Source organism: Acomys minous (genome assembly GCF_964271855.1).
Source record: "Acomys minous genome assembly, chromosome: 15".
NCBI classification, from domain to species: domain Eukaryota; kingdom Metazoa; phylum Chordata; class Mammalia; order Rodentia; family Muridae; genus Acomys; species Acomys minous.
This window is the reverse complement of record NC_140497.1, coordinates 98,836,645-98,859,702: the sequence shown is the minus strand read 5'-3', so window position 1 is coordinate 98,859,702 and position 23,058 is coordinate 98,836,645. Positions and strand designations below refer to the sequence as shown.

Below are 23,058 nucleotides of genomic sequence, written 5' to 3'. Positions count from 1 at the left end.
AGGTCACATGCCAATCTAAATCATTATACATTTATTCATTCATTTTTTGCAGACTAAGAGAATAAACGAAAGCGTAATTTGACATAGTGAACTCCACTCCTGAAATGTCAGGCTTAGGGGACAGAGTCTCCCTCCCATAACCTCCAAAATAGTAATAACTCTTTTTTTTTTTTTCAAGACAGGGTTTCTCTGTGTAGCCTTGGCTATACTGGACTCACTTTGTAGACCAGGCTGGCCTGGAACTCACAGTGATCTGCCTACCTCTGCCTCCCGAGTGCTGAGATTAAAGGCGTGCGCCACCATGCCCAGCTAAAATAGTAATAATTCTTAAACAATGTAAGAAGTAAAATAAAGATGTTTAAAAAGCCATATTCCTCTCCGGGCGGTGGTGGCGCACCCATTTAATCCCAGCACTCAGGAGGCAGAGGTAAGTGGATCCCTGTGAGTTCGAGGGCAGCTTCGTCTACAATGTTAGTCCAGGACACCCCAAGGCTACACAGAGAAACCCTGTCTGGGGGAGGGGGAGGATGGTAGGTGGGGGGAGAGGAAAGCCATACTCCTCAAAATCAATTACTCTTTCAGCTGCTAAAGCATGCAAAAATAATGCTAGAAATTGAACTAAAAAGAAATTCCAAACGATAGGTGTCCCGCTCAGTTTAGCTTGGAGAAATAGCCTAGGACTGGCTAGATATTAGCTCCGAAAAGGTAGAGGGTGATATAATCAGACACTCAGTGCAAGGGGCGCTGTGAGGGGGAGGGGGGTAAGCGGGTGTGTGTGTGTGTGTGTGTGTGTGTGTGTGTGTGTGTGTGTGAGATTTCGCTACTTCTGTGCACGAAATCCTAGCAGGAACGAACAAACAAAAAGGCAATACTGCCTCCTAGTGGCGTTAGGCATAAAGGCCTCAACCCCAGGGTCCTGTAAGATTAAATAGCTTCTGTGCTCAGTGGGGGAAATGGCCTGCGAACTGCGAACTGAGTGTTTCAGGCCTTCATCCCGTCCCTTGGGGAGGAAGATTTGAGACTTAAGACCTCTTGATAGTGACTGTCTCTTGAATAAATCCTCTTGCAAAAGCCCTCTGTTAGGTGGTTGACACATATGCAACAGGTGAGAGAGGGGGGAGAGAGAGAGAGAGAGAGAGAGAGAGAGAGAGAGAGAGAGGAGAGAGAGAGAGTGTTCCGGCTCCCAAGATATTCTCTTTTTGCTGAGTCTGCAGTCAGCTGGGGACACTCTTCTGACCATTTTCACTCCGCTAGACATACCCCAGAGTCTTAACATGATCTTGTTACTTGCTTTTTATTGTTTGTTTTGTTGTTATTTGTAGGCTTTTCGTTTTTTGCTTGTTTGGAGACAGGGTGTCCCTGTGTAACCCTTGCTTGGCTTGGAACTTGATATACAGACCAGGCTGACCTTGAACTCATGGGAATCCTTCTGAATCCCCCTCCTGGGTGCTGGCCCTGCTAGTGTCGCCACGGATGAGCCAGCCCAAGGGCATGAGACCCAGAGAGCTGGCTCTTCCCTTTGCTGGCTGCGGCATTGGATGGCCTAGCCGGGACAGGGCTGGAGAGCTCACCTCAGTGGTGTGAATGTGGGAGAGCTGGGAGGCTGAGGGGCTCAGATACCCACCCCCCAGGCCCAGATCCAGGGCTTTGAGCTGGCCCACCCCAACATCTGCCCCATCTGTGACCTGCTGGTGTATGGGAAGGGGCTGGTTCTACAGATCCTAAGCTGCAAGGTCTCATGACACAGGGCAGCGACAGGATATCAGAGAGGAGTCCCAGTGAGGAGCCAGGACTGATGGAGTAACAGAAGCTACCAGACCAAATAGTCATTGCAGTGAGCACTTGCAAGCAAAGAGGTGTGGACAGAAGGGTATACTGTGGGACACACTGTGACAGACTTCAGCTTCCACACGGGATTTTCTTTGCTTTTGGGGAGTAGGATGGAAGGCGACAGGGAGATGGGTGGGATTGGAGCACATGATGTGAAACTCACAAAGAACCGCCTGCCTCTGCCTCCTGAGTGCTGGGATTAAAGGCGGGTGCCACCACCACTAGGCTGAAAACCAAGTTCTTAGGTTTAACTTTACAAATAGTGCAAGAAATAAACCCGCTGTCAAACTTGCAGGAAACCAAACTGTTCTCTCCAGTGATGGTCTGGTCCAAATAACAATGGGTCCAAAACAGCAATTCCCTAAGTGCCAACAACTTCTCTAATTTTGTTCCTAAGTCCAATTTTGGTGCAACAAGAGAAAATAAAATGTGTCTTCCTGCTTCTGGTTACATGTAGCCCTCTTACTACATCTCTCGCAAACCAGCAGCCTCCAATCAGATGCCATCTCTTCTCCTTTAAGCCCTCTCCCGCCTTTGTATTTATTTTTAATTTAAAAAAAATAAAAAATTTAAAATAGCCGGGTGTGGTGTTTTTATATGTATGAGTGCTCTATGTGCATGTACACCTGCAGGCCAGAAGAGGGCGCCAGATCTCATCATCGGTGGTTGTGCGCTACCACGTCCTTTCTGGGAATTGAATTCAGGACCTTTGAAGAACAGACACCTCTATTTATTTATTTATTTATTTATTTATTTATTTATTTATTTATTTATTTATTTAGGCAAGGTTTCTCTATGTAGCCTTGGCTGTCCTGGACTCGCTTTGTAAACCAGGCTGGCCCCGAACTCACAGCGATCCACCTGCCTCTGCCTCCCAGAGTGCTGGGATTATTTTTATTATTTATTTTATTTTCTATAAAGCTCCCGCATTCCTCTGGATTTTTGTGTTTCTACCAAAAGTGTACAATGGTGGCTGACTTACTTGCCATAGAAAGCTCGGACTAAATAGCCTTTGGTGTTTCTCATCTGGTCTTCATTTCGAATCTAGTAATTCTATGACAACTTTCCAAAATCTCTTTAAGAGACATTGATATTATTTCTAAAAACATTAGTGTTTTGCACAGGACCTTTAAAAATCCTACCCTTACTAATCTAAGTCAATATGCTAACGGTCTCTCCTTTTCGGCAGGGGGTGGGGGGGTGGGGAGGCGGGGAAGCCCTGTTGCTAGACGGACTGGATGTCTTCGGAAAGAGCTGTCGGAGGCTTGCCGGAACTACAATTCCCAGCGGTCCCTGCGGCGGCGCGCCTTCAGTGTGTATCCGGCGGCGTCCTGTGCTGTTCCCGCCAATTTTTCTGTCAGTCTTGTCCGGGTCTAGTTCCTTGCTTCATGGAGTCGTTTGATCCCACGGAGCTGCCGGAGCTACTCAAGCTTTATTACCGAAGGCTCTTTCCCTACGCCCAGTACTATCGCTGGCTCAACTATGGCGGAGGTGATGGAGGCTGGGAACGGGATGGTAGTGCGGCGGGGAGCGGGGTGTGAGCGGATTCTGGGCGGGGTGTCCTTGAGTGACTGTAACGGTCCTGATGTGGAGTGCCTTCCTGTATTATCTCCATCCCTCCCCGCCACTTCTGAGGAGCCAAGACAGACGGACCAAAGGACCATACTGCCTCACTGGGGGAGGAGGTGCCTCTCTTCTTCCTGGGACCTGGTTGCAGGTGACACCTCCGTGCGTGGAAGAAAGGCACCTTCCCCACGGATGACAGGCACGGTTCCCTAGCGCATGTGGAATAGCACAGCCCGTTTGGAACAGTGTTGGGCACAAGGACACTCATTAAAAACATTCTAGAGAGTCTAGTGACTCACGTATGTGATCCTTACATTTGGGGGCGGGGGCTGAGGCAGTTGAATTTTCATGAGTTCAAGGCCAGCCTGAACTACCCGGTAAATTCTAGGGCAGCCCAGGCTACACAGTAAGGCCCTGTCGTTTTTTAAAGTATCTGTGTCTTCCTTGTGAGTTAAGGTTATATAATGCCCTAAACTGAACTTAAAATTCCTTTGCAGTGACAAAGAATTACTTTCAACACCGTGAGTTTTCATTCACCCTGAAAGATGACATTTACATTCGCTATCAGTCCTTCAACAACCAGAGTGATCTGGAGAAGGAGATGCAGAAAATGAATCCATACAAGATTGACATAGGCGCTGTCTATTCTCACAGAGTAAGGAATCTTTTTTTTTTTAATGTATTTAATTTTATTTGGTGCATGGGTATGAAGATATCAGATCCCTTGGAACCGGAGTTGCACACAGTTGTGAGCTGCCATGTGGGTGCTGGGAATTGAACCTGGGACAGTGGTCTTAACTGCTGAGCAATCCCTCCAGCCCCAGAGTAAGGAATCCTGTCTGTGTATTTTCTGTGATGATCCAGAGTGGATTGGGGACCCCATGTTTTGAAGGTAATGTTTTAGAGTTTATTATAGTTGATGAAACACAGGGGTTTTTTGTTTTGTTCTTTTGGTTTTTTCGAGACAGGGTTTCTCTGTGTAGCCTTGGCTGTCCTGGACTCACTTTGTAGATCAGGCTGGCCTCGAACTAACAGCGATCCGCTTGCCTCTGCTTCCCAAGTGCTGGGATTAAAGGTGTACGACACCACTGCCCAGCTGAAACACAGTGTTTTTGTTGTTGTTGTTGTTGTTTTGGTTTGGTTTTTGAGACAGGGTTTCTCTGTGTAGCCTTGCCTGTCCTGGATTCACTTTGTAGACCAGGCTGGCCTCGAACTCACAGCAATCCGCCTGCCTCTGCCTCCCAAGTGCTGGGATTAAAGGCGTGCACCACCACGCCCGGTTGAAACACAGTGTTTTTTACAAGTAAATTTTAGTCTTGTTTTAACTCTACTGACTGAAAGTCACAGCATAAAGCAGGAGAGGCCAGTCTGAAATACGTGAGACCATGTCTTAAAAAGAAAAAGATTCTTGCTGGGGTGGTGGCACATTCCATTAATTGCAGAGGCAAGTGGATCTCCAAGTTTGAGGCTAGCCTTGACTACAGAGTAAGTTCCAGGATAGCCAGGGCTGCAAGAGAAACCCTGTGTGTGTGTTGGGGTAGGGGCTGACAACTTAGACTTGGTTATAAAATAAATTTATATTTAAAAACAGTAAAGCCCCTGTCTCAAAAAACAAACAAATAAAAAACAGTAAAGCAGGAGAGATAATTCAGTTGGTAAGGAAATTGAAGACTTGAGTTGGGGGTCCCTAGTACCCCTGTTAAAAGTACTTCAGGCCGGGACAAAAAGATCCCTGGAGTTGGCTGGCCAGGCAGACTAGCTGAATCAGGAGCTCCAGGGTCAGGGAGAGCCCCTGTCTCAGGAAGATGGCAAGTGGCTGAAGAAAACACCAGACCTCCACTTTCAGCATACACACACAGGCATGGACAGACAGACACATGCACCTGCACACACACACACATGCACCTGCACACACACACACACACACACACACACACACACACACACACACACACACACACATGTACCTGCATACACACACACATGCACCTACACACATACACACATATGCACCTGCATACACACACACACACACACACACACATGTACCTGCATACACACACACATGCACCCACACACACACACACGTATGCACCTGCACACACACACACACACACACACACACACACACACGCACCTGCACACACACACACATGCACCTACACACATACACACATATGCACCTGCATACACACACATGCACACACACACACACATATGCACCTGCACACACACACACACACACACATACACACACACACACACACACGCGCGCGCGCACGTAGCTGCACAGAAACATTAAACGATAAGTAGAGACATTTTTGTTAAGTTTCTCAGAAAAGGAGCTAGACCGCGGACGGTCATGGAGCACGTGTTGTGTGAGACCCTGCGTTTGTTGCCCCGGGGTGCGGGAGACTAGCACCACTCTGATTCTCTTCCTAATGCCTGAGACCTGGAAGCTCTTAAGATTTTCTGTCAATCTCTTCTGTCCCTGCTTCTAAAGCTGAACAGTATATACCCTTCCTTGTCTGCTCTGATAGACACCGAGGGGCTCTTACAGAACCCAAAGTCTTCAAAAGTGGGTGGCGATATAGTTTTTATATCCTGCCCTTTCCTTTGAAATATGTTAATTTCTGGGGATCTCAATGCTAGGTTATTAAACTGTTTTCTTTTGCAGTCTTTCTTTCTTTGTTTGTTTTTGTTTTGTTTTCCCAGACAGGGTTTCTCTTGTAGTCCTGGCTGTCCAAGACTTGCTTTGTAGACCAGGCTGGACTTGAACTCACAGAGATCTGTCTGCCTCTGCTGGGATTAAAGGCGTGCTCCACCATGCCTGGCTTCTTTTGCAGTCGTCTTTTTTTTTTTTCTTTTTTTTTTTTGGTTTTTTTGAGACAGGGTTTCTCTGTGTAGCCTTGGCTGTCCTGGACTCGCTTTGTAGACCAGGCTGGCCTCGAACTCAACAGAGATCCACCTGCCTCTGCCTCCCGAGTGCTGGGATTAAAGGCGTGCACCACACCTAGCTTCTTTTGCAGTCTTAACCCACCCCCCTTCACCCCACAGGATAGGTGTGTGTCAAGCACATGGCCATGATGTTTTTACCAAGAAGTGGTTCAGCTGACCATATTCTTAGGGACTCTCTCGATTTTGTCAGAATAAAATCTCCACTAGCAGAGACCTTTGTTCAGTCACTGGTCTGTCTCAGAGCCTGGAACAGTGCCCAGCATGTCTTGTCAGATTCTTCTGAAAGGAACCTCATCTCACAACAGCTGTGAGGAGAGAGGGCTGGGTCTCTGATGGAACCAATAGCTCCAGCACTTACTCTGGACCTGAGTTCACACCTCCAGAGTTCACACCTCCAGAGTTCACACCTCCAGCATCCACGTAAGAGTCGGTCATGTGCACCCCAGATGTATGGGGCAGAGGCAGGAGGGTCACTGGGGGCAGCTGGCAGTCAACGGCGGTGTGGGCTACATGGGACCCTGCCTCAAAACAACAACAAAGACTCACTTGAGATAATTTTTAATCTGTTGAAGGGATCTAAAATAAGTATATATTTGTTGTTTGTATCTACAGTACCAAGGATCAAAGATACTGTACAGTATCTACAGCAGCAAGGAAAGATTTTTAAAACAGCCTGCAACAGGGGATGATTCCTTATTAGAAACCTAAAATACAGGGCTGGAGAGAGGGCTCAGAGGTTAAGAGCACTGGCTGCTCTTCCTAGAGGTCCTGAGTTCAATCCCCAGCAACCACATGTGGCTCATAGCCATCTATAATAGGATCTAATGCCCTCTTCTGGTAGGCAGGCGCATATGCAAGCAGAATGTTATATATATAATAACTAAATAAATCTTTAAAAACAGAAAGAAAGAAAGAAAAAAACCATCAAAAAATAAACCTAAAATACCTTTATTATTTCTATCAAGTGAATTCATTACACCTTCTTTTAATCTTTTTTGTGTATTATTTATTTATTTATTTATTTATTTATTTATTATATTTACAGTGCTTCACCTGCATTTACACCTGCACGCCAGAAGAGGGCACCAGACCTCATTATAGATGGTTGTGAGCCACCATGTGGTTCCTGGGAATTGAACTCAGGGCCTTTGAAAGAGGAGCCACTGTTCTTAACCTTTGAGCCGTCTCTCCAGCCCTAAACCTTCTTTTAAGTAGATAAAAATTAAAAACTGTCATCGGTTCAGAGTGTGTGAGATCCAGAGTGCTCAAAGTGTCATAGACATGGTATTCTGCAGCTTCTTTGACGCGTTTCTTTCCCCATGTGAGTAGGCATGGGCAGCTCTGAGAGAAACTGGTGTGTTTTGTGTCCGTAGCCCAGTCAGCACAACACAGTGAAGCTGGGGGCTTTCCAGGCTCAGGAGAAGGAGCTCGTCTTTGACATTGACATGACCGACTACGACGACGTAAGGAGATGCTGCAGGTAAGCGCTGACGCGCTGGGGTGGGTGACTGCCACCGACAGTGAGTAACGATGGCTGTGCTCAGTTCTGCAGACATATGTTCCAAGTGCTGGACCCTCATGACGATGGCCATGCGCATCATAGACCGAGCCCTGAAGGGTACGTGTCAGAAAGTGTGCTTCCCCTCAGCCTCCGTCTTTCACTATCACATCTCACGCGTCTCTAGTATTTTCCCCTGAAACATAAAAGGGAAAAGAAAAAGAGAAAAAATTGTATTGAAAACATTAGGGGCCGGGCGTGGTGGCGCACGCCTTTAATCCCAGCACTCAGGAGGCAGAGGCAGGCAGATTGCTGTGAGTTCAAGGCCAGCCTGGTCTACAAAGTGAGTCCAGGACGGCCAAGGCTACACAGAGAAACCTTGTCTCAAAAAAAAAAAAAAAGATAACATTAGTACAGCTGTTGAACAAACCAGTGTGTACTCCCCCAGTACAGTCCACGGTGAAGCAGCTGTGTGCTAGGTACTATTCTCCATAAGAGAAGTGAGAAGATAAAAAACAGTCATAACCCAGGCTGGTTTTGAACTTGTTCTGTTGCCAAGGATGACCTTGAACTTCCTGTTCCTCCTACCCTGGCCCTGCCCCTGAACTGGTTCCCAGCAGCTGTGTAGATTGGCTCACAGCTGCCTCTGACGCTAACTCTAAGGGATCCCGTAGCATCCTCTGGCCTCTGCAGGCGCCATCACACGTGCTCATACACACAAACACATAAACACACACAGCCGGGTGGCGGTGATGCACACCCAGCAGAGGAGACAGAGGCAGGCAGCTAGACTGAGCTCTGTAGGGCCTAGTCTATAGACAGCCAGGGCTCCACGGAGAAACTCTGTCATGAAAAACAGTAATAAAAACAGCCCCAAGCTGGGCGTGGTGGCGCACGCCTTTAATCCCAGCACTCGGGAGGCAGAGGCAGGCGAATCGCTGTGAGTTCGAGGCCAGCCTGGTCTACAAAGTGAGTCCAGGACAGCCAAGGCTACACAGAGAAACCCTGTCTCAAAAAACCAAAACAAAACAACAACAACAACAACAAAAAAAAACCCAGCCCCAAACCATCCTGGGTTAACATAAGACCCTGTCTCAAAAAATACCCTCCACGAACCTGGGAGCGGACGATGAGAGCGCTTGTGGGAAACATAAGCAAAAACTAGGTTGTAGAATTATCTTAAAACGTATTATTTCTGGGTTGGAGAGACAGCTCAGAGGTTAAGAGCACTGACTGCTCTTCTAGAGGTCCTGAGTTCAATTCCCAGCAACTGCATGATGTCTCACAACCACCTATAATGTGATATACCCTCATCTGGCCTGCAGGCAGAATATTGTATACATAATAAATAAAATAAAAATAAGCAAACTCTGAAGCACATATTTAGAAAAAAAAAGCTTATTATTTCTGGCTGGGCAGTGGTAACGCACACCTTTAATCCCAGTACTTGAGAGGCAGAAGCAAGTAGATCTGTGAGTTCGAGGCCAGCCTGGTCTACAGAGAAGTCCCAGGACAGCCAGGGCTACACAGAGAAACCCTGTCTCGAAAAACCAAACCAACAAAAACCAACTTATGATTTCTGGCCTCCTCAGAGGACTTTGGATTTAAGCACCGCCTCTGGGTGTATTCCGGAAGGAGAGGTGTCCATTGCTGGGTCTGTGATGAGTCCGTCCGAAAACTGTCCTCTGCCGTGCGCTCTGGGATAGTAGAGTACTTGAGTCTTGTGAAGGTGAGCGTCTCTTAATTAACAGTTTTCATGTCTTTCTCTAGTAGGTATTACCCAGCCTGGAACTTTTAGAAACACAGAAAATTATCTTTTATAGAATTCATATCTTAGAGTAAGTGATCTTAGAAATGATCATTTAAAGTCATAGTAGCTACTTTTTAAGAGAGAGAGAGAGAGTGTGAGAGCGAGCTCAGGCACTTGTGGTGGCTCACAGCCATCTATAATGAAATCTGGTGCCCTCCTCATGCAGGCAGAATGCTGTATAAATAATAAATCAAGCTTTTTTTAAAATTTCATTTCTCATGGATGGAGAAAGGGCTCCCCTGGGGCCCCACCCCTTCCTGTAGAGCTACTTGGGGCGGGGCCTGTCATTTTCATCAGTGGCTAAACTCAGTGAGTCATATTCACAAAGACCTGACAATTGTCAGGTGCGGCAGCACACATCTGTAATCTTAGCAGAGGCAGAGGCAAGCGGATCTGTGAGTTCAGGGCCAGCCTGATCTACAGAGTGAGTTCCAGGATAGGCAAGGCTACACAGAGAAACCCTGTCTGAAAAAAAGAAATACCTGAAAGTGGGACAAGGGACTGTTGGGAAGAGGGGTTTCAGTAGGGGGGGTGTAGCTAAGATCCATCGTGTAAGGTGTCTCATGCCCACAGTCCCAGCCCTTGGGGCACTGAAACAGGAAGATGGCTGTGAGCCTAGCCTGGGCTGTGGTATGAGACCCTGTCTCCAGCAACAACAACAACAAAATGCTAAGCATCTTGTTGCTAAGTGCCCTCCTTTGTAGCAAAGAGAACATTAATTTGCTCTTCTAGTTCATTTTGTCAAAGAAAGTTGGAGGTACTTTCTTCTGTGCTGGAGAGATGGGGTTTAAGAGCACTCACTTCTGTTGCAGAGGTCCAGTTCCTGGCAGTCTGACCCTGCCTTAGGGCCTTTTCGGCTACACTCTAGCGGTGCACATACATGTACTTGGGCACACACATACACAAAAAATTAAAGTACATTTGTTTAGATAGCAAAATAGCACCCAAGTTTCTGTACTTCATAATTTAGCCACTATCTCTGGTTTTATATAGTTTTAAGTGGGATAATAGCATTAAAATGTTTTAAGATAATTTATGCTTTATAATATACATAAAGTTTTTTTGTTGTTTTTTGTTTTGTTTTGTTTTGTTTGGTGGTTTCTTTTTCAGGGTGGTCAAGATGTTAAAAAGAAAGTTCACCTAAGTGAGAAGCTTCACCCTTTTGTCAGGTCTGTTCAGAAAGAACCCCACCCCACCCCCCAGGCCCTCTGGTTTGCTATGTGAGCTTCTAGAAGGGTCCTGATGTTAGTTTTCACCACTGAATAGTGTTTTTAGTAACAGTTGTGGTTAACAGCCTCCTATTTTACATTGTCCTATTCCAGTGCGTTCTACTGTCGTTTTCAATGATATTTCGGATTTCATGAGAAACATGACAGTATTTCCTTTTTTTTTTTTTTTTTTTTAATTTTTAAGAATTTTTTGGTTTTTCAAGACAGGGTTTCTCTGTGTAGCCTTGGCTGTCCTGGAACTCCCTCCCTCTGTAGACCAGGCTGGCCTCGAACTACATGTATGCAACCACTGCCCAGCTGTTGCCGTATTTTGTTTTGTTTTATGGCAGGATCTCTGTAGAGATCCTCCACCTCTGCCTCCTGAGCACTGGGATTAAAGGTGTGTGCTACCATGCCAGGCAGCTGTTGTGATTTTTAAAACAAGGACCTACCTATACGCTAGTATTGATGAGTTAGTTGGTTATTTCTACCATTGCTGCATGATGTATGATGTTAGTAACTTTATAGATTCTAGATTTAGGAAGGGATCATTTAGGCCAGGCATGGTAGCACACACCTTTATTTAATCCCAGCACCAGGGAGGCAGAGGCAAGCCTGGTACATAGACAGTTCCAGGGTAGCCAGAGTTACACAGTGAAACCCTGTCTCAAAATAAAATAAAAATGCTTTAAAGAAGCAAACATTTCCCAAATACCTACCTACCCCATGGCAGGTATGCGCTGGGCTCTTTCCTTTTTCAGTGTCTAGTTTTAACACAATTAACTGACAAAAGGGTCTCATTCTGTTTATCTGGTTCAAAAAGTTCAGGAAATATAAACATTGTCCTCCAGTAAGACTGCCTGTGTGTCCTGTGTTGTTAATGCTGTTGGGACTTTGTCCTTACTTTTATTCCTACAGAAGATCTATAAACATAATTAAAAAATACTTTGAAGAATATGCTCTAGTTGGCCAAGATATTCTTGAAAATAAAGAAAATTGGGATAAGATTTTAGCCCTTGTTCCTGAGAATATCCTTTGTTGTGCTTACTTTGTGAGCCAGTCGTGTCTGTCTGTGACATCACAGGCGTGTGCTGCTTATGTGGTCTCTGACATCACAGACGTGTGCTGCCTGTATGGTCTCTGACATCATAGACGTGTGCTGCTCGTATGGTCTCATATGTCCTAGATATTTAATCTTTTGTTTTACACAGTTATCTCCTGCACTTCTGCATTTTGGTATCGCTGGGCTCCAGTAAGAATGGGGGCTGGAGAGATGGCTCAGAGGTGAGGAGCACTGTTCCAAAGGACCAAGGTTCAATTCCTGGCAACCACATCATGGCTCAGGCCATCTATAAAGTGATCTGATGCCCTCTGCTGGCATGTAAGTGCACATGCAAATAGAGCGCTCATAACATAAAATAAACAAATAAATCTTTAAAAATAAAAAATACAGTAAAAGGGGCCATTTTGTAAAATAGTTTTTGCATTTTACCAGTTGTTCCTAGAATTAATGGGTAAAGAATGAGGAGTCATTTCGTCTGGATATGTACAAGACAGGAAGACTTTCTTATGTTGTAGTAGCTTACAATCATTTTAGTATTCTTTCATTTTCATACCGCTGCTACAGTTTTACAAGGGAATTTTTTGAAGATTTATTGATTTATTTTATGTATTTAAGTGCTATATCCACATGCACACCTGCCTGTCAGAAGAGGACATCACATCTCACTTTAGATGGTTGTGAGCCACCATATGGTTGCTGGGAATTGAACTCAGGACCTCTGGAGGGGCAGCCAGTGCTCTTAGCCACTGAGCCATCTCTCCAGCCTTACAATGCTATAAGTGCCTACTGTTATGTTTTAGGGATCATTAATAGTTTCTGAATGTGTGGAGCATCACCATCCTTGTAATAATACATTCTACAGATTTATTTGGTTCTTTGATTTTTCGAGACAAGGTTTCTCTGTGTAGCCTTGGCTATTCTGAACTCACTTTGTAGACCAGGCTGGCCTCGAACTCACAGCGATCCACCTGCCTCTGCCTCCCAAGTGCTGGGATTAAAGGCCTGCGCCACCACACCTGGCCACAGACTTATTTGTTGAGTCACCCCCAAATGAATATGCTCCTTAATGATGCGTCACCTCTTCACGATGAGCTTCAGAGAGGCTTTCAGAAGTTCCACAATTCGTCTCAGCGCTGGGAGTACTTGAAGAAAGTGGTCAGCACATCTCAGGTAAGTGCCACTGGGACCTGCTTTTTTGAGTGTCACAGTACGACCCCTAATTGAGTCGCAGCTGGTTTTACTTGGTTCTGACTTTCTTTTTAACCGTCTTTGGAGAGGTGCCCAGCGGTTCCTTCTGATCCTCATGGTGGCCTTGCGTCTGCTTATAGAACACGAAGAACGAGAAGTGTGGCCCCTGGCTGGAGTGGGAGATTGTGCTCCAGTACTGCTTCCCACGCCTGGACATCAACGTGAGCAAGGGCATCAATCATTTACTGAAGAGCCCTTTCAGTGTCCACCCTAAAACAGGTACAGTGCGGAGACGGTGAGGGGGACCAAGGGGAAGCATTTGTTTTCGCATGGGGTCTCACTGGGTAGCTCTGGCTTTGTAGAGTGCTTGCCTGGCACGCACAGCCCTGGCTTCCATCCCCAGCACCATAAACTGTGTGATGGCGCAGGCCTATAATCCTGCTAATTAGGAGGTGGACACAGGAGGATCAGAAGATAAAAGTCATCAGCAATGTGGAGTTTGAGGCCAGCCCAGTGCTGTGTTTAAAGGTGTGCGCCACCAAGCCTGGCTATCAGAGTATATTTTTATACAAACTAAGCTGCTTGTGCTGGAAAATATCTTATAATATCACCATTGTTTGTATAGCCCAATTGACCAAAATATCATTATGAACACATGATGGTATGTAGAATGATTATTAATATCTAATCTTGAATTATTTTAGTGAAATCAGCAGCTTACTTCTTAACCAGCTTTATACCCAAATAACCACACAAAGAGACCAGGATATATTTAATTAGCCTGTAGAACAATGCTCCAATAATTACTCCATCATAAACCTCTGTGCTAGAAGTTTCTTCTCATTCAGATTTCCTACATTCTACTTGCTTTTAAATCATCTCCTAGGGCTGGAGAGATGGCTCAGAGGTTAAGAGCACTGGCTGCTCTTCCAGAGGTCCTGAGTTCAATTCCCGGCAACCACATGGTGGCTCACAACCATCTATAATGTGATCTAATGCCCTCTTCTGGTGTGGAGGTATACATGCAGGCAGAAGTCTATATAAATCATAAATAAATAAATCTTTAAATCATCTCCTAAAGCCGGCTGTGGTGGCACATGCCTTTAACTCCAGCACTCAGGACACAGAGGCAGGCGGATCGCTGTGAGTTTGAGGCCAGCCTGGTCTACAAAAAGTGAGTCCAGGACCTCCAAGGCTACACAGAGAAACCCTGTCTCAAGAAACCAACCAACAACAAGAATCATCTCCTAAGCCTGGTTCATTTCTCTTGCTGTTTCCCAGTCTTCTCATGGCTCCATCCTCTCCTTCCTTCTCTTTCTCTACCCCTCACTCCATCAAGATGCCCCACCCTAGTCTGTATTGCTCAGTATCGGCTAGTTTGTTTTTGTTGACAACGCAGAGAACTAATGGTGGAATGTTTACACAAACCTGAGACAGGAGATACTTAGAATAAACATCACAGTGCATTGTCCCCATTGAAACCAGATAGTGGGGTAGAGAAATCAGCATTTGAACGAAGAAGGGTTGTACACAGTCCTCAAGAACAGAATGCCAAGCCGGGCGGTGGTGGCACACGCCTTTAATCCCAGCACTCGGGAGGCAGGGGCAGGCGGATCGCTGTGAGTTCGAGGCCAGCCTGGTCTACAAAGCGAGTCCAGGACAGCCAAGGCTACACAGAGAAACCCTGTCTCGAAAAAACCAAAAAAAAAAAAAGAAAGAAAGAAAGACCAGAACGCCAACAATGGTATATTTCCAAAAGATGCCCAGTGTGGGACTGTGAGGTGACAGCAGGTAAAAGGCCCTTGCCACCAAGCTTGCTGACCTAAACTCAATTTTCTAGACCCACATGGTTAAAGGAGAAAACCAACTCTTACAAGTTGTCCTCTGACTTACACACACACATATAAATAAATGTTTTAAAAAGAACCTTTTGGGGCTGGAGAGATGGCTCAGAGGTTAAGAGCACTGACTGCTCTTCCAAAGGTCCTGAGTTCAGTTCCCAGCGACCACAAGGTGGCTCACAACCATCTGTAATGAGATCTGGTGCCTTCCTCTGGTGTACAGTTGTACATGCAAGCAGAACACTGTATACATAATAAAACTTTTTTTAAAACTTTAAAAATTACACACACACATACACAGGAGCTAGAGACTGCTCAGTGGTAAAGACCATGTATTGTTCTTCCAGAGGACCCTACTGTCTCAGTACTTAGGGCTTTTAAAAGTTCAAGACCAACCTGGGCTACATAGTGAGACCTCAGTTCAAAACAACCTTAGTGTGGGCGCTTATGTATATAATCCATCCCAGTACTCAGGCAGAGACAAGAAGGTTGTTGCAAGTTCAAAGCCAGCTTTCTCTGCATAGCAGTGACTTCAAGGACAGCTAGGGCTGTAGAGTGAGACTCTGTCTCCAAAAACTAAGTTTAAAAGCTCTTATAATAGCAAAGTCTTTGGAGGCCGGGCATGATGGCACATGCTTGTAATCCCAGCACTTGGGAGGCAGAGTCAGGTGGATCTCTGTGAGTTCGAGGCCAGCCTAGCCTACAAAGTCCAGGACAACCAAGGCTACACAGAGAAAACCTGTCTCAAAAAAAAAAAGAAAAAGAAAGAAAGAAAGAAAAGAAAAAGAAAAAAAGCAAAGTCTTGGGAAAACTGTGTGATGTGAGCAGTGGGAGAGAAATGTGTGTGTGTGTGCACGTGTACAAGCACGTATGTAATGCTAAGGAGGTCACTAAACTATATCCTCAGCACTTTGTAAAATTTTAACCAAGCATAATTCAGAGGCACAACAACCTACAATCGAGCGTTTCTAACTTTGGTTCTTACAGGTCGCATTTCTGTGCCTATTGATTTCCAGAAAGTGGATCAGTTTGATCCGTTCACTGTTCCCACCATCAGGTATGCTCCAGGTCCCTGGGCATCCTTTATTTGTGACTGTTTTTCTGAATTTTCAGTGGATTATACTGGATCCCTGGATAGAGAAGTGTGCACATACCATGATGCAGAGGCAGGGGGATGACAGGCTCTTATGTCTGGGAATGGGAGTGTAGCTCCACTGGTGGGGACATAATATTGTAGTCCACACCTGTAATCTCGGGCCTCAGGGAGTGGGAGTAAAACAAGCAGGAGCTCAAGGTCATCCTTGACTATATAGCAGGTCTGAGGCCGACTGAGAATACATGTGCCCTGGCAGGGTTGGCTGAGTGGCAGAGCACTGGCCCAGCAGGTGCCAGGCCCTGAGGTCAGTCTCCATCACTGCATTCCCCAGGCTGTACTACCATAGGATCGTGAAAAGCTCTGAAACTTGTTCTGCCTCGAATTTAGCTAAGCTGTCGGCTTGTTTGTTGTTCAGGGCCAGGAATGGTAGGTACCCAGGGCTGTTTGCACACTAAGACAATCGCTCTATGGCTAAGCCACACCTCAGGCAGATGGTTTTTCACAGACTTTGAGTTTTCATATGCTAGTATGTCAGTGGGGTCAGGTGCCAACTGTAAAGTCCCCTTATTCTATTCCCTGTAGTGCCATCTGCCGAGAATTGGATGTGGTTTCCACTAATGAAAAGGAAAATGAGAATGAAGCTGAATCTGACGGCAAACGTAGAGTCAGAGGTGAGGTGATGTGCTGAAGCCGCACTCTGACACAGATTTTTTATTTTTGGTTTTAGTTTTTGTTTTTGTTTTTCAAGACAAGGTTTCTCTGTGTAGACCAGGCTGGCCTCAAACTCACAGAGATCCGCCTGCCTCTGCCTCCTGAGTGCTGGGATTAAAAGCGCTCACCACCAAGCCCAGCCTCCTTTCCTATTTTATCCCTTTTAGGCCTGTGTTTTCTATCTGCCAGAGCTAAGACTTTGAGCACTATGCCAAACAAAGGGTTGGGGAGCTTTCTTTCTTTCTTTCTTTCTTTCTTTCTTTCTTTTTTTAGGTCAGCTTTTAAGAGAACACGCTGCTCTTGCAGAGGACTGGTTCGGTTTCCAGCTCCCACACTGTAGCAGCCAGTTGCAACTCAAGTCCCAGTGCGGGTCCATTGCCCTCTTCTGGCTCCCATGGGCACTGCATGCATGCTGCGCACAGACACATTCAGGCAAACACTCATATACATGACATAAAAATAAAGTCTAAAAGCCGGGCATGGTGGCGCATGCCTTTAATCCCAGCACTCGGGAGGCAGAGGCAGAAAAGTGTCTGTGTTCGAGGCCAGCCTGGTCTATAGAGTGAGTTCCAAGACAGCCAGGGCTACACAGAGCAACCCTGTCTGTCTCACAAACCTTGGGGGGGGGGGAGGCGGTGGCGGCGAGCAGCAGTGGCTTTGTCCAAATTCTCTTGTGTGGTGGGTCTGTCTAAAGTTCCTTACGTCTTCTGGACTTCATTGTGGTGGGTGGTGTCTGCGTTTAGAAATCCTCCCGTTTCTTCTGAGTGTGGTCTCTCCTAACGCCCCTGTCTCCCCTGGACTCTGCTGCAGCGAGCCCCTTTGTTCTCTGACCAGTCCCTTCCTTTGTATCGGGTTGGCTAAGGGTTTGTCAGTCTTACCAACTTTCTCAAAGAACCAGCTCTGTTTGTTTAGAGTATTCCTGTTCTTCCTGCCAGCGTGCTAGTTGTAATGGGCATGTGTTGTCATTTAGATTATAAGAAGACCAGTCTAGCACCCTACGTGAAAGTCTTCGAGCAGTTTCTCGACAACCTGGATAAGTCCCGGCAAGGGGAGCTTCTCCGGAAGAGCGGTAAGAGCACGGTGCTCTCCCTGTGTCTGCAGGAGCTTCTTAGTCCAAATAGTTTAACGCTCCAGGAAATGAGCCCAGGGTTGTTTATCCTGAAGGAACAGAACAGGCAGAGGCAGGAAACTAGGATACACTTTCGAGGTTATCGAAAGCATAGCCATCGGGTGACAGGTGTCAGAAAGTGGCAGGGTATGTCTGAAGAAGCATGCTGCAGCCCAAATACAGGCGGCCTTAAATTCCAGGTGTGGGAGTCCTGGGGACAGGGACAGAATAGTAAGGCCTTTTAAGAAGAAAGTGCCATGATTGTTGTCTCACCAAGAGCAAAGAGGGCTAGGCGCCCCCTGCATTGGCAGCGCCCTCGCCTAGCATGGCCGAAACTTGAGTTCGCTGCACAGCACTGCTCACCCTTGAGCGGTGAGAGCAGGAAGATCGCACGCTGGTTCGGGCCGTGGGGTGGCCTGCCAACCTGAGTTCAGTCCCCAGAACTCACACGGTCGAAGGAAGGAACCACATAGCAAGTCATCCTCTCCCTTCCGCGTGTGTCCCCCACTCCTGTGGGAGCCGGTTCCTCCACACACAAGATGAGCAAGGCAGTGGGAAGCGGCTCAAGCAGGCGAGGCCGGAGTGACACCTCAGCAGCTAAGAGTGGAGCTCAGTTCCCAGCACCCACACTGGGCGACTCAGCCATCTGTGGCTCCAGTTCTAGGGGCCCCAGGGCCCTCTTCCAGCCTCTGAAGGTACACGAACATCACTGCAAATACATAGGTAGACAAACACGCACATAACTTAAAGTATTGCAGCAATACAGAAAGGAGCTTTGGTATCATCCTCAACTCCAGAAGGAATTCAAGACTAGCCTGGGCTGCGTAAGACCCTACCAAAAAAAACCAAAAAGGCTAATTGGGGGAAATTAGTGATTAAATAGAACTCAAGAGGCCACTTGGGCTATTGCCACTAGGGCAGTGGCACTGGAAATCTCCAATAGGTACAAGTACTGTAACCGTCTTTGAGATTTGGCCCCAATATATAACTCAGGCAGACATAAAATTCACTATGAAGCCCTGTCTGACGGTGAACTTGCAGTGATCCTTCTGCCTCAGCCTCCTACGTGCTAGAATCAGTGCGAGTCACCATTGCCAGCTTAAACTTGGTAGTTGTTAGACGCGGAGAGGTGTGGAGGCGCCCCCTGGAATCCCGGCACTCAGAAGGCTGGGCACAGTGGAGAGTTTGAGGCCAGCCTGGGCTGTGTAGCCAAGTTCCATCCAAAAAAAGAAGTGAGAGGCGGAGAGACGGCTCAGCGGTGAAGAGCACTGGCTGCTCTTGCAGAGGACCTGGGTTCAATTCCCACCACCCACATGGAGGCTCACAACCATCTGTAACTCCAATCCTGGAGGATCTGGCACCCACTTCTGGTTTCTGTGGGCACTCCAAGTACGTGGTGCACAAACTACAGGGAGGCAAAACACACGCATAAAATAAAAATAAGTACATCTTTTTTTTTTTTTTTTGAGACAGGGTTTCTCTGTGTAGCCTTGGCTGTCCTGGACTCACTTTGTAGACCAGGCTGGCTTGGAACTCACAGTGATCCACCTGCCTTTGTCTCCTGAGTGCTAGGATTAAAGATGTATGCCACCATGCCCAGCTAGAGTGAACAATTTTCAAAAAAAACTGATAAATATTCTGGAAAGTAGTAACAATATTATAGAAATACCAACACCGCTCCCACTTCATTTTTTAAAAAGATTTATTTATTAAGTATACACTATTCGGCCTGCATGGACACCTGCATGCATGTACACCTGCAGGCCAGAAGAGGGCACCAGATCTCATTATAGAAGGTTGTGAGCCACTCTGGTTGCAGGGAATTGAACTGAGGACCTTTGGCAGAACAGACACTGCTCTTAACCCCAGAGCCATCTCTCCTGCCCTCCCACTTCGGTTTTTTTGTTTGTTTGTTTGTTTTTTAATATTTTATTTATTTATTTTGTAATTTATGTGCATTGGTGTGAGGGTGTCAGATCTTAGAGTTACAGACAGTTGTGAGCTGCCGTGTGGGTGCTGGGAATTGAACTCTGGTCCTTTGGAAGAGCAGGCAGTGCTCTTAACCACTGAGCCATCTCTCAAGCCCCCCACTTCGCTTTTTAATTTCATTTGTGTTGGATTCCAAAGTGCTTATAGTGAATACTCAGATGTCTTTATTGGATGAACTTTAAAAGCCTCCTCATTGCTAGTATTCCAACTAGCCATATCAAGTTCTTTGATTTCTTTTAACCACTGTGTGTGTGTGTGTGTGTGTGTGTGTGTGTGTGTGTGTGTGTGTTTGCATACACATTTGCCTCAGAAGACAACTTGTGGTAGTTAGTTCTCTCCGTCCGCCCACGCAGGTCCTGGGGAGTGAACTCAGATCTTCAGGCTTGGCAGCAAGCGCCTTTACCCACTGAGCCATCTTGCCAGCCAAGTCCTCTGTATTCTCATTTTGTACTGGGCTTCAACTAGTATGAAAACAAGTGATGTGAATTTAATAGACGCATTAAACAAACCTGATTATGTAAATGGTTTTACTTTCATTTACTAATTCTTTCATTTAAAAAACAATATTTTTAGTTTAAAATTTTTGTTTTCTGGGGACTGGAGAGATGGCTCAGTGGTTAAGAGCATTGACTGCTCTTCCAGAGGTCCTGAGTTCAATTCCCAGCAACCACATGGTGGCTCACAACCATCTGTAATGTGACCCAATGCCCTTTTCTGGCCTGCAGGTGTACATATAGGCAGAACACTGTATACATAATAATAAGTAAATAAGGCCGGGCGGTGGTGGCGCACGTCTTTAATCCCAGCACTTGGGAGGCAGAGGCAGGTGGATCGCTGTGAGTTCAAGGCCAGCCTGACCTACAGAGTGAGTTTAGGACAGCCAAGGGTACACAGAGAAACCCTGTCTCAAAAAACAAACAAACAAAAAACAAAACAAAACAAAACAAAAAATAATAAGTAAATAAATCTTTAAAAAAATATTTTTTTGTTTTCTTTTGTTTCTGGTGGTGGTGCATGCCTTTAATCCCAGCACTTGGGAGGCAGAGGTAGGCGGATCGCTGTGAATTCGAGGCCAGCCTGGTCTACAGAGTGAGTCCAGAACAGCCAAAGCTACACAGAGAAACCCTCTCTTGAAGAAAAACAAAAACATAAACAAACAAACAAACAGCAGTCGGGAGGCAGAGGCAGGTGGATCGCTGTGAATTCAAGGCCAACCTGGTCCACAAAGTGAGTCCAGGACAGCCAAGGCTAATGCAGAAAGACCGTGTCTCAAAAAAAAAACTAATAAATAAATTTTTGTTTTCTATTTTGTTTTAGATTTACAAAAAGATTTCTGAAGAAAACAACTCCCATGAAACCAACGTGAATGCCTTTCTCTTCAACCATGGACCAGATGCTTTAATAAACACAGCAGAATTGTCCATGTGCCTTAGTCCTTAAAGCAGAATTTGCTTTTCTCAAGAAATAATTTATGAGCCAGGCGGTGGTGGTGCACGCCTTTAATCGCAGCACTTGGAAGGTAGAGGCAGGTGGATCACTGTGAGTTTGAGGCCAGCCTGGTCTACAAAGCAAGTCCAGGACAGCCAAGACTACACAGAGAAACCCTGTCTGAAAAAAAAAAAAAAAAAAAAAAAGAGAAGAAATAATTTATTATATTGAAGAAATTTCCCGAGACCAAAAAGAGTGTCAAAGATCTTGAAAGAAATAATAAGTAAATCAGGGATAAGTAAGCTGAGAAAGTTTGTAAAATTTAATATAGCAAAAAGATCTGCCATGCTCAGTAGGGCATACCTGTAATCCTAGCACTCAGGAGACAGAGGCAGGTGGATTGCTGTGAGTTCAAGTGAGTTCAAAGCCATTGTGGTCTACAGAGTGAGTCCAGGACAGCCAAGGCTACACAGAGAAACCCTGTCTCAAAAAAAAAAAAAAAAGATTATGAGTTTCATAGAACCATTTTCCTTTTATTCTTTTTATTGTGACATCTCATTTATACATTTATATCATTATACTTTTTTTCTTATCACCTTCTTTCCCCCAACAGCCCTCCCGTAGGCTTTCATGTCATGTATATCTTTTTGCTCATCTGTTCTTCCTTAAAATTATTTTTATGGGCCTGGAGAGATGGCTCAGTAGTTAAGAGCACTTTTTGCTGGTCCAGAGGTCCTGAGTTCAGTTTCTGCCAAACACATGGTGGCTCACAACCAGCTATATTGGGATCTGATGCCCTCTCCTGGTATACAAGTGTACATGCAAACAGAGCACTAATATGCAAAATAAATAATTTTTTAAAAATATTTTTAAATAGATAACTAAACCTACCAAAATTTACAAAGATGAAGCCAGGCAGTAGTGGCACATGCCTTTAATCCTAACACTTGGGAAGCAGAGGCAGGCGGATCGCTGTGAGTTCCAGGCCAGCCCGGTCTACAAAGTGAGTCCAGGACAGCTAAGGCTACACAGAGAAATTCTGTTTCAAAAAACAAAAAAAAAGTTACATTGTGAGACCCTGTCTCAAAAAAAAAAAAAATTGTCAGGTCCCGAGTTCAATTCCCAGCAACCAAATGTGCCTCACAACCATCTGTAATGAGATCTGTTGCTTTCTTGTGGGCAGGTACACATGCAGGCAGTATACTGTATAAATAATAAATAAATCTTTTTTTAATAATTTCATTTCATTTTATGTGCCTTAGTATGAAGGTATCAGAGTTACAGACAATTGTGAGCTGCCATGTGGGTGCTGGGAATTGAACCCTAGTCCTTTGGAAGAGCAGGCAGTGCTCTTTTTTTTTTTTTTTTTTTTTCAGGCAGTGCTCTTAACCACTGAGCCATCTCTCCAGCCCAATAAATAAATCTTAAAAACAAAAAAACTTCAAGTTAAAAAAAAATGTTAAAATACTTAAACCTGCTCATCTTCTTGTCAATAAAAACTATTAAAAGCCATTTTACAAAATTCCTTATTTACATTTCTGTATACTATGGATTATTTAGTATTCATCTAAAAAATAGTCAATTAAAATTTTTATAATATAGAATCATAATTTAATATTATAATAAGTTATTGACGCTACAGAGACAGCACAAAGTTTCAAGCTTCCTTGGGCACTGCACAAATGTGGTTGACATACATTCAGGCAAAACACCCATGCATATAAAATAAAATATAGAAAATAAGTAAAAATAATTATTAAAGAC

The 23,058-nt window shown here is 45.3% G+C and overlaps 2 protein-coding genes across 4 annotated transcripts in view; both read left to right on the top strand.

Moving 5' to 3' along the window:
• The first annotated feature begins 3,143 nt into the window (after positions 1 to 3,143).
• On the top strand, positions 3,144 to 21,287 carry PRIM1 (DNA primase subunit 1). The gene is made up of 13 exons (XM_084758535.1): positions 3,144 to 3,321; positions 3,894 to 4,051; positions 7,728 to 7,834; positions 7,899 to 7,972; positions 9,445 to 9,581; positions 10,773 to 10,831; positions 11,789 to 11,898; positions 13,012 to 13,103; positions 13,262 to 13,400; positions 15,950 to 16,019; positions 16,641 to 16,729; positions 17,740 to 17,838; positions 21,184 to 21,287. The coding sequence occupies exons 1-13, from the start codon at positions 3,219 to 3,221 to the stop codon at positions 21,201 to 21,203; spliced, it is 1,257 nt and encodes a 418-aa protein (XP_084614661.1). The 5' UTR covers positions 3,144 to 3,218; the 3' UTR covers positions 21,204 to 21,287.
• Positions 11,924 to 23,058, top strand: part of LOC311584289 (nascent polypeptide-associated complex subunit alpha, muscle-specific form-like) — a 29,353-nt gene continuing 18,218 nt past the window's right edge. The window contains exons 1-2 of one of the 3 annotated variants that reach the window (XR_014774817.1): positions 11,924 to 12,251; positions 12,920 to 13,007. The gene's annotated coding sequence lies outside the window, so the exon portion shown is untranslated. Of the gene's footprint in view, positions 12,252 to 12,869; positions 13,008 to 23,058 lie in introns of those variants that run through there. The other 2 variants (XR_014774818.1, XM_084758457.1) reach the window with 2 other exon arrangements.

Bases quoted from the DNA above. Each gene is read 5' to 3' on its own strand.
- PRIM1 (XM_084758535.1), top strand. From the start codon at position 3,219: ATGGAGTCGTTTGATCCCACGGAGCTGCCGGAGCTACTCAAGCTTTAT. The intron at 10,832-11,788 runs GTCTGTTCAGAA...TTATTCCTACAG, and splicing joins AAGCTTCACCCTTTTGTCAG to AAGATCTATAAACATAATTA. The intron at 16,020-16,640 runs GTATGCTCCAGG...TATTCCCTGTAG, and splicing joins TTCACTGTTCCCACCATCAG to TGCCATCTGCCGAGAATTGG.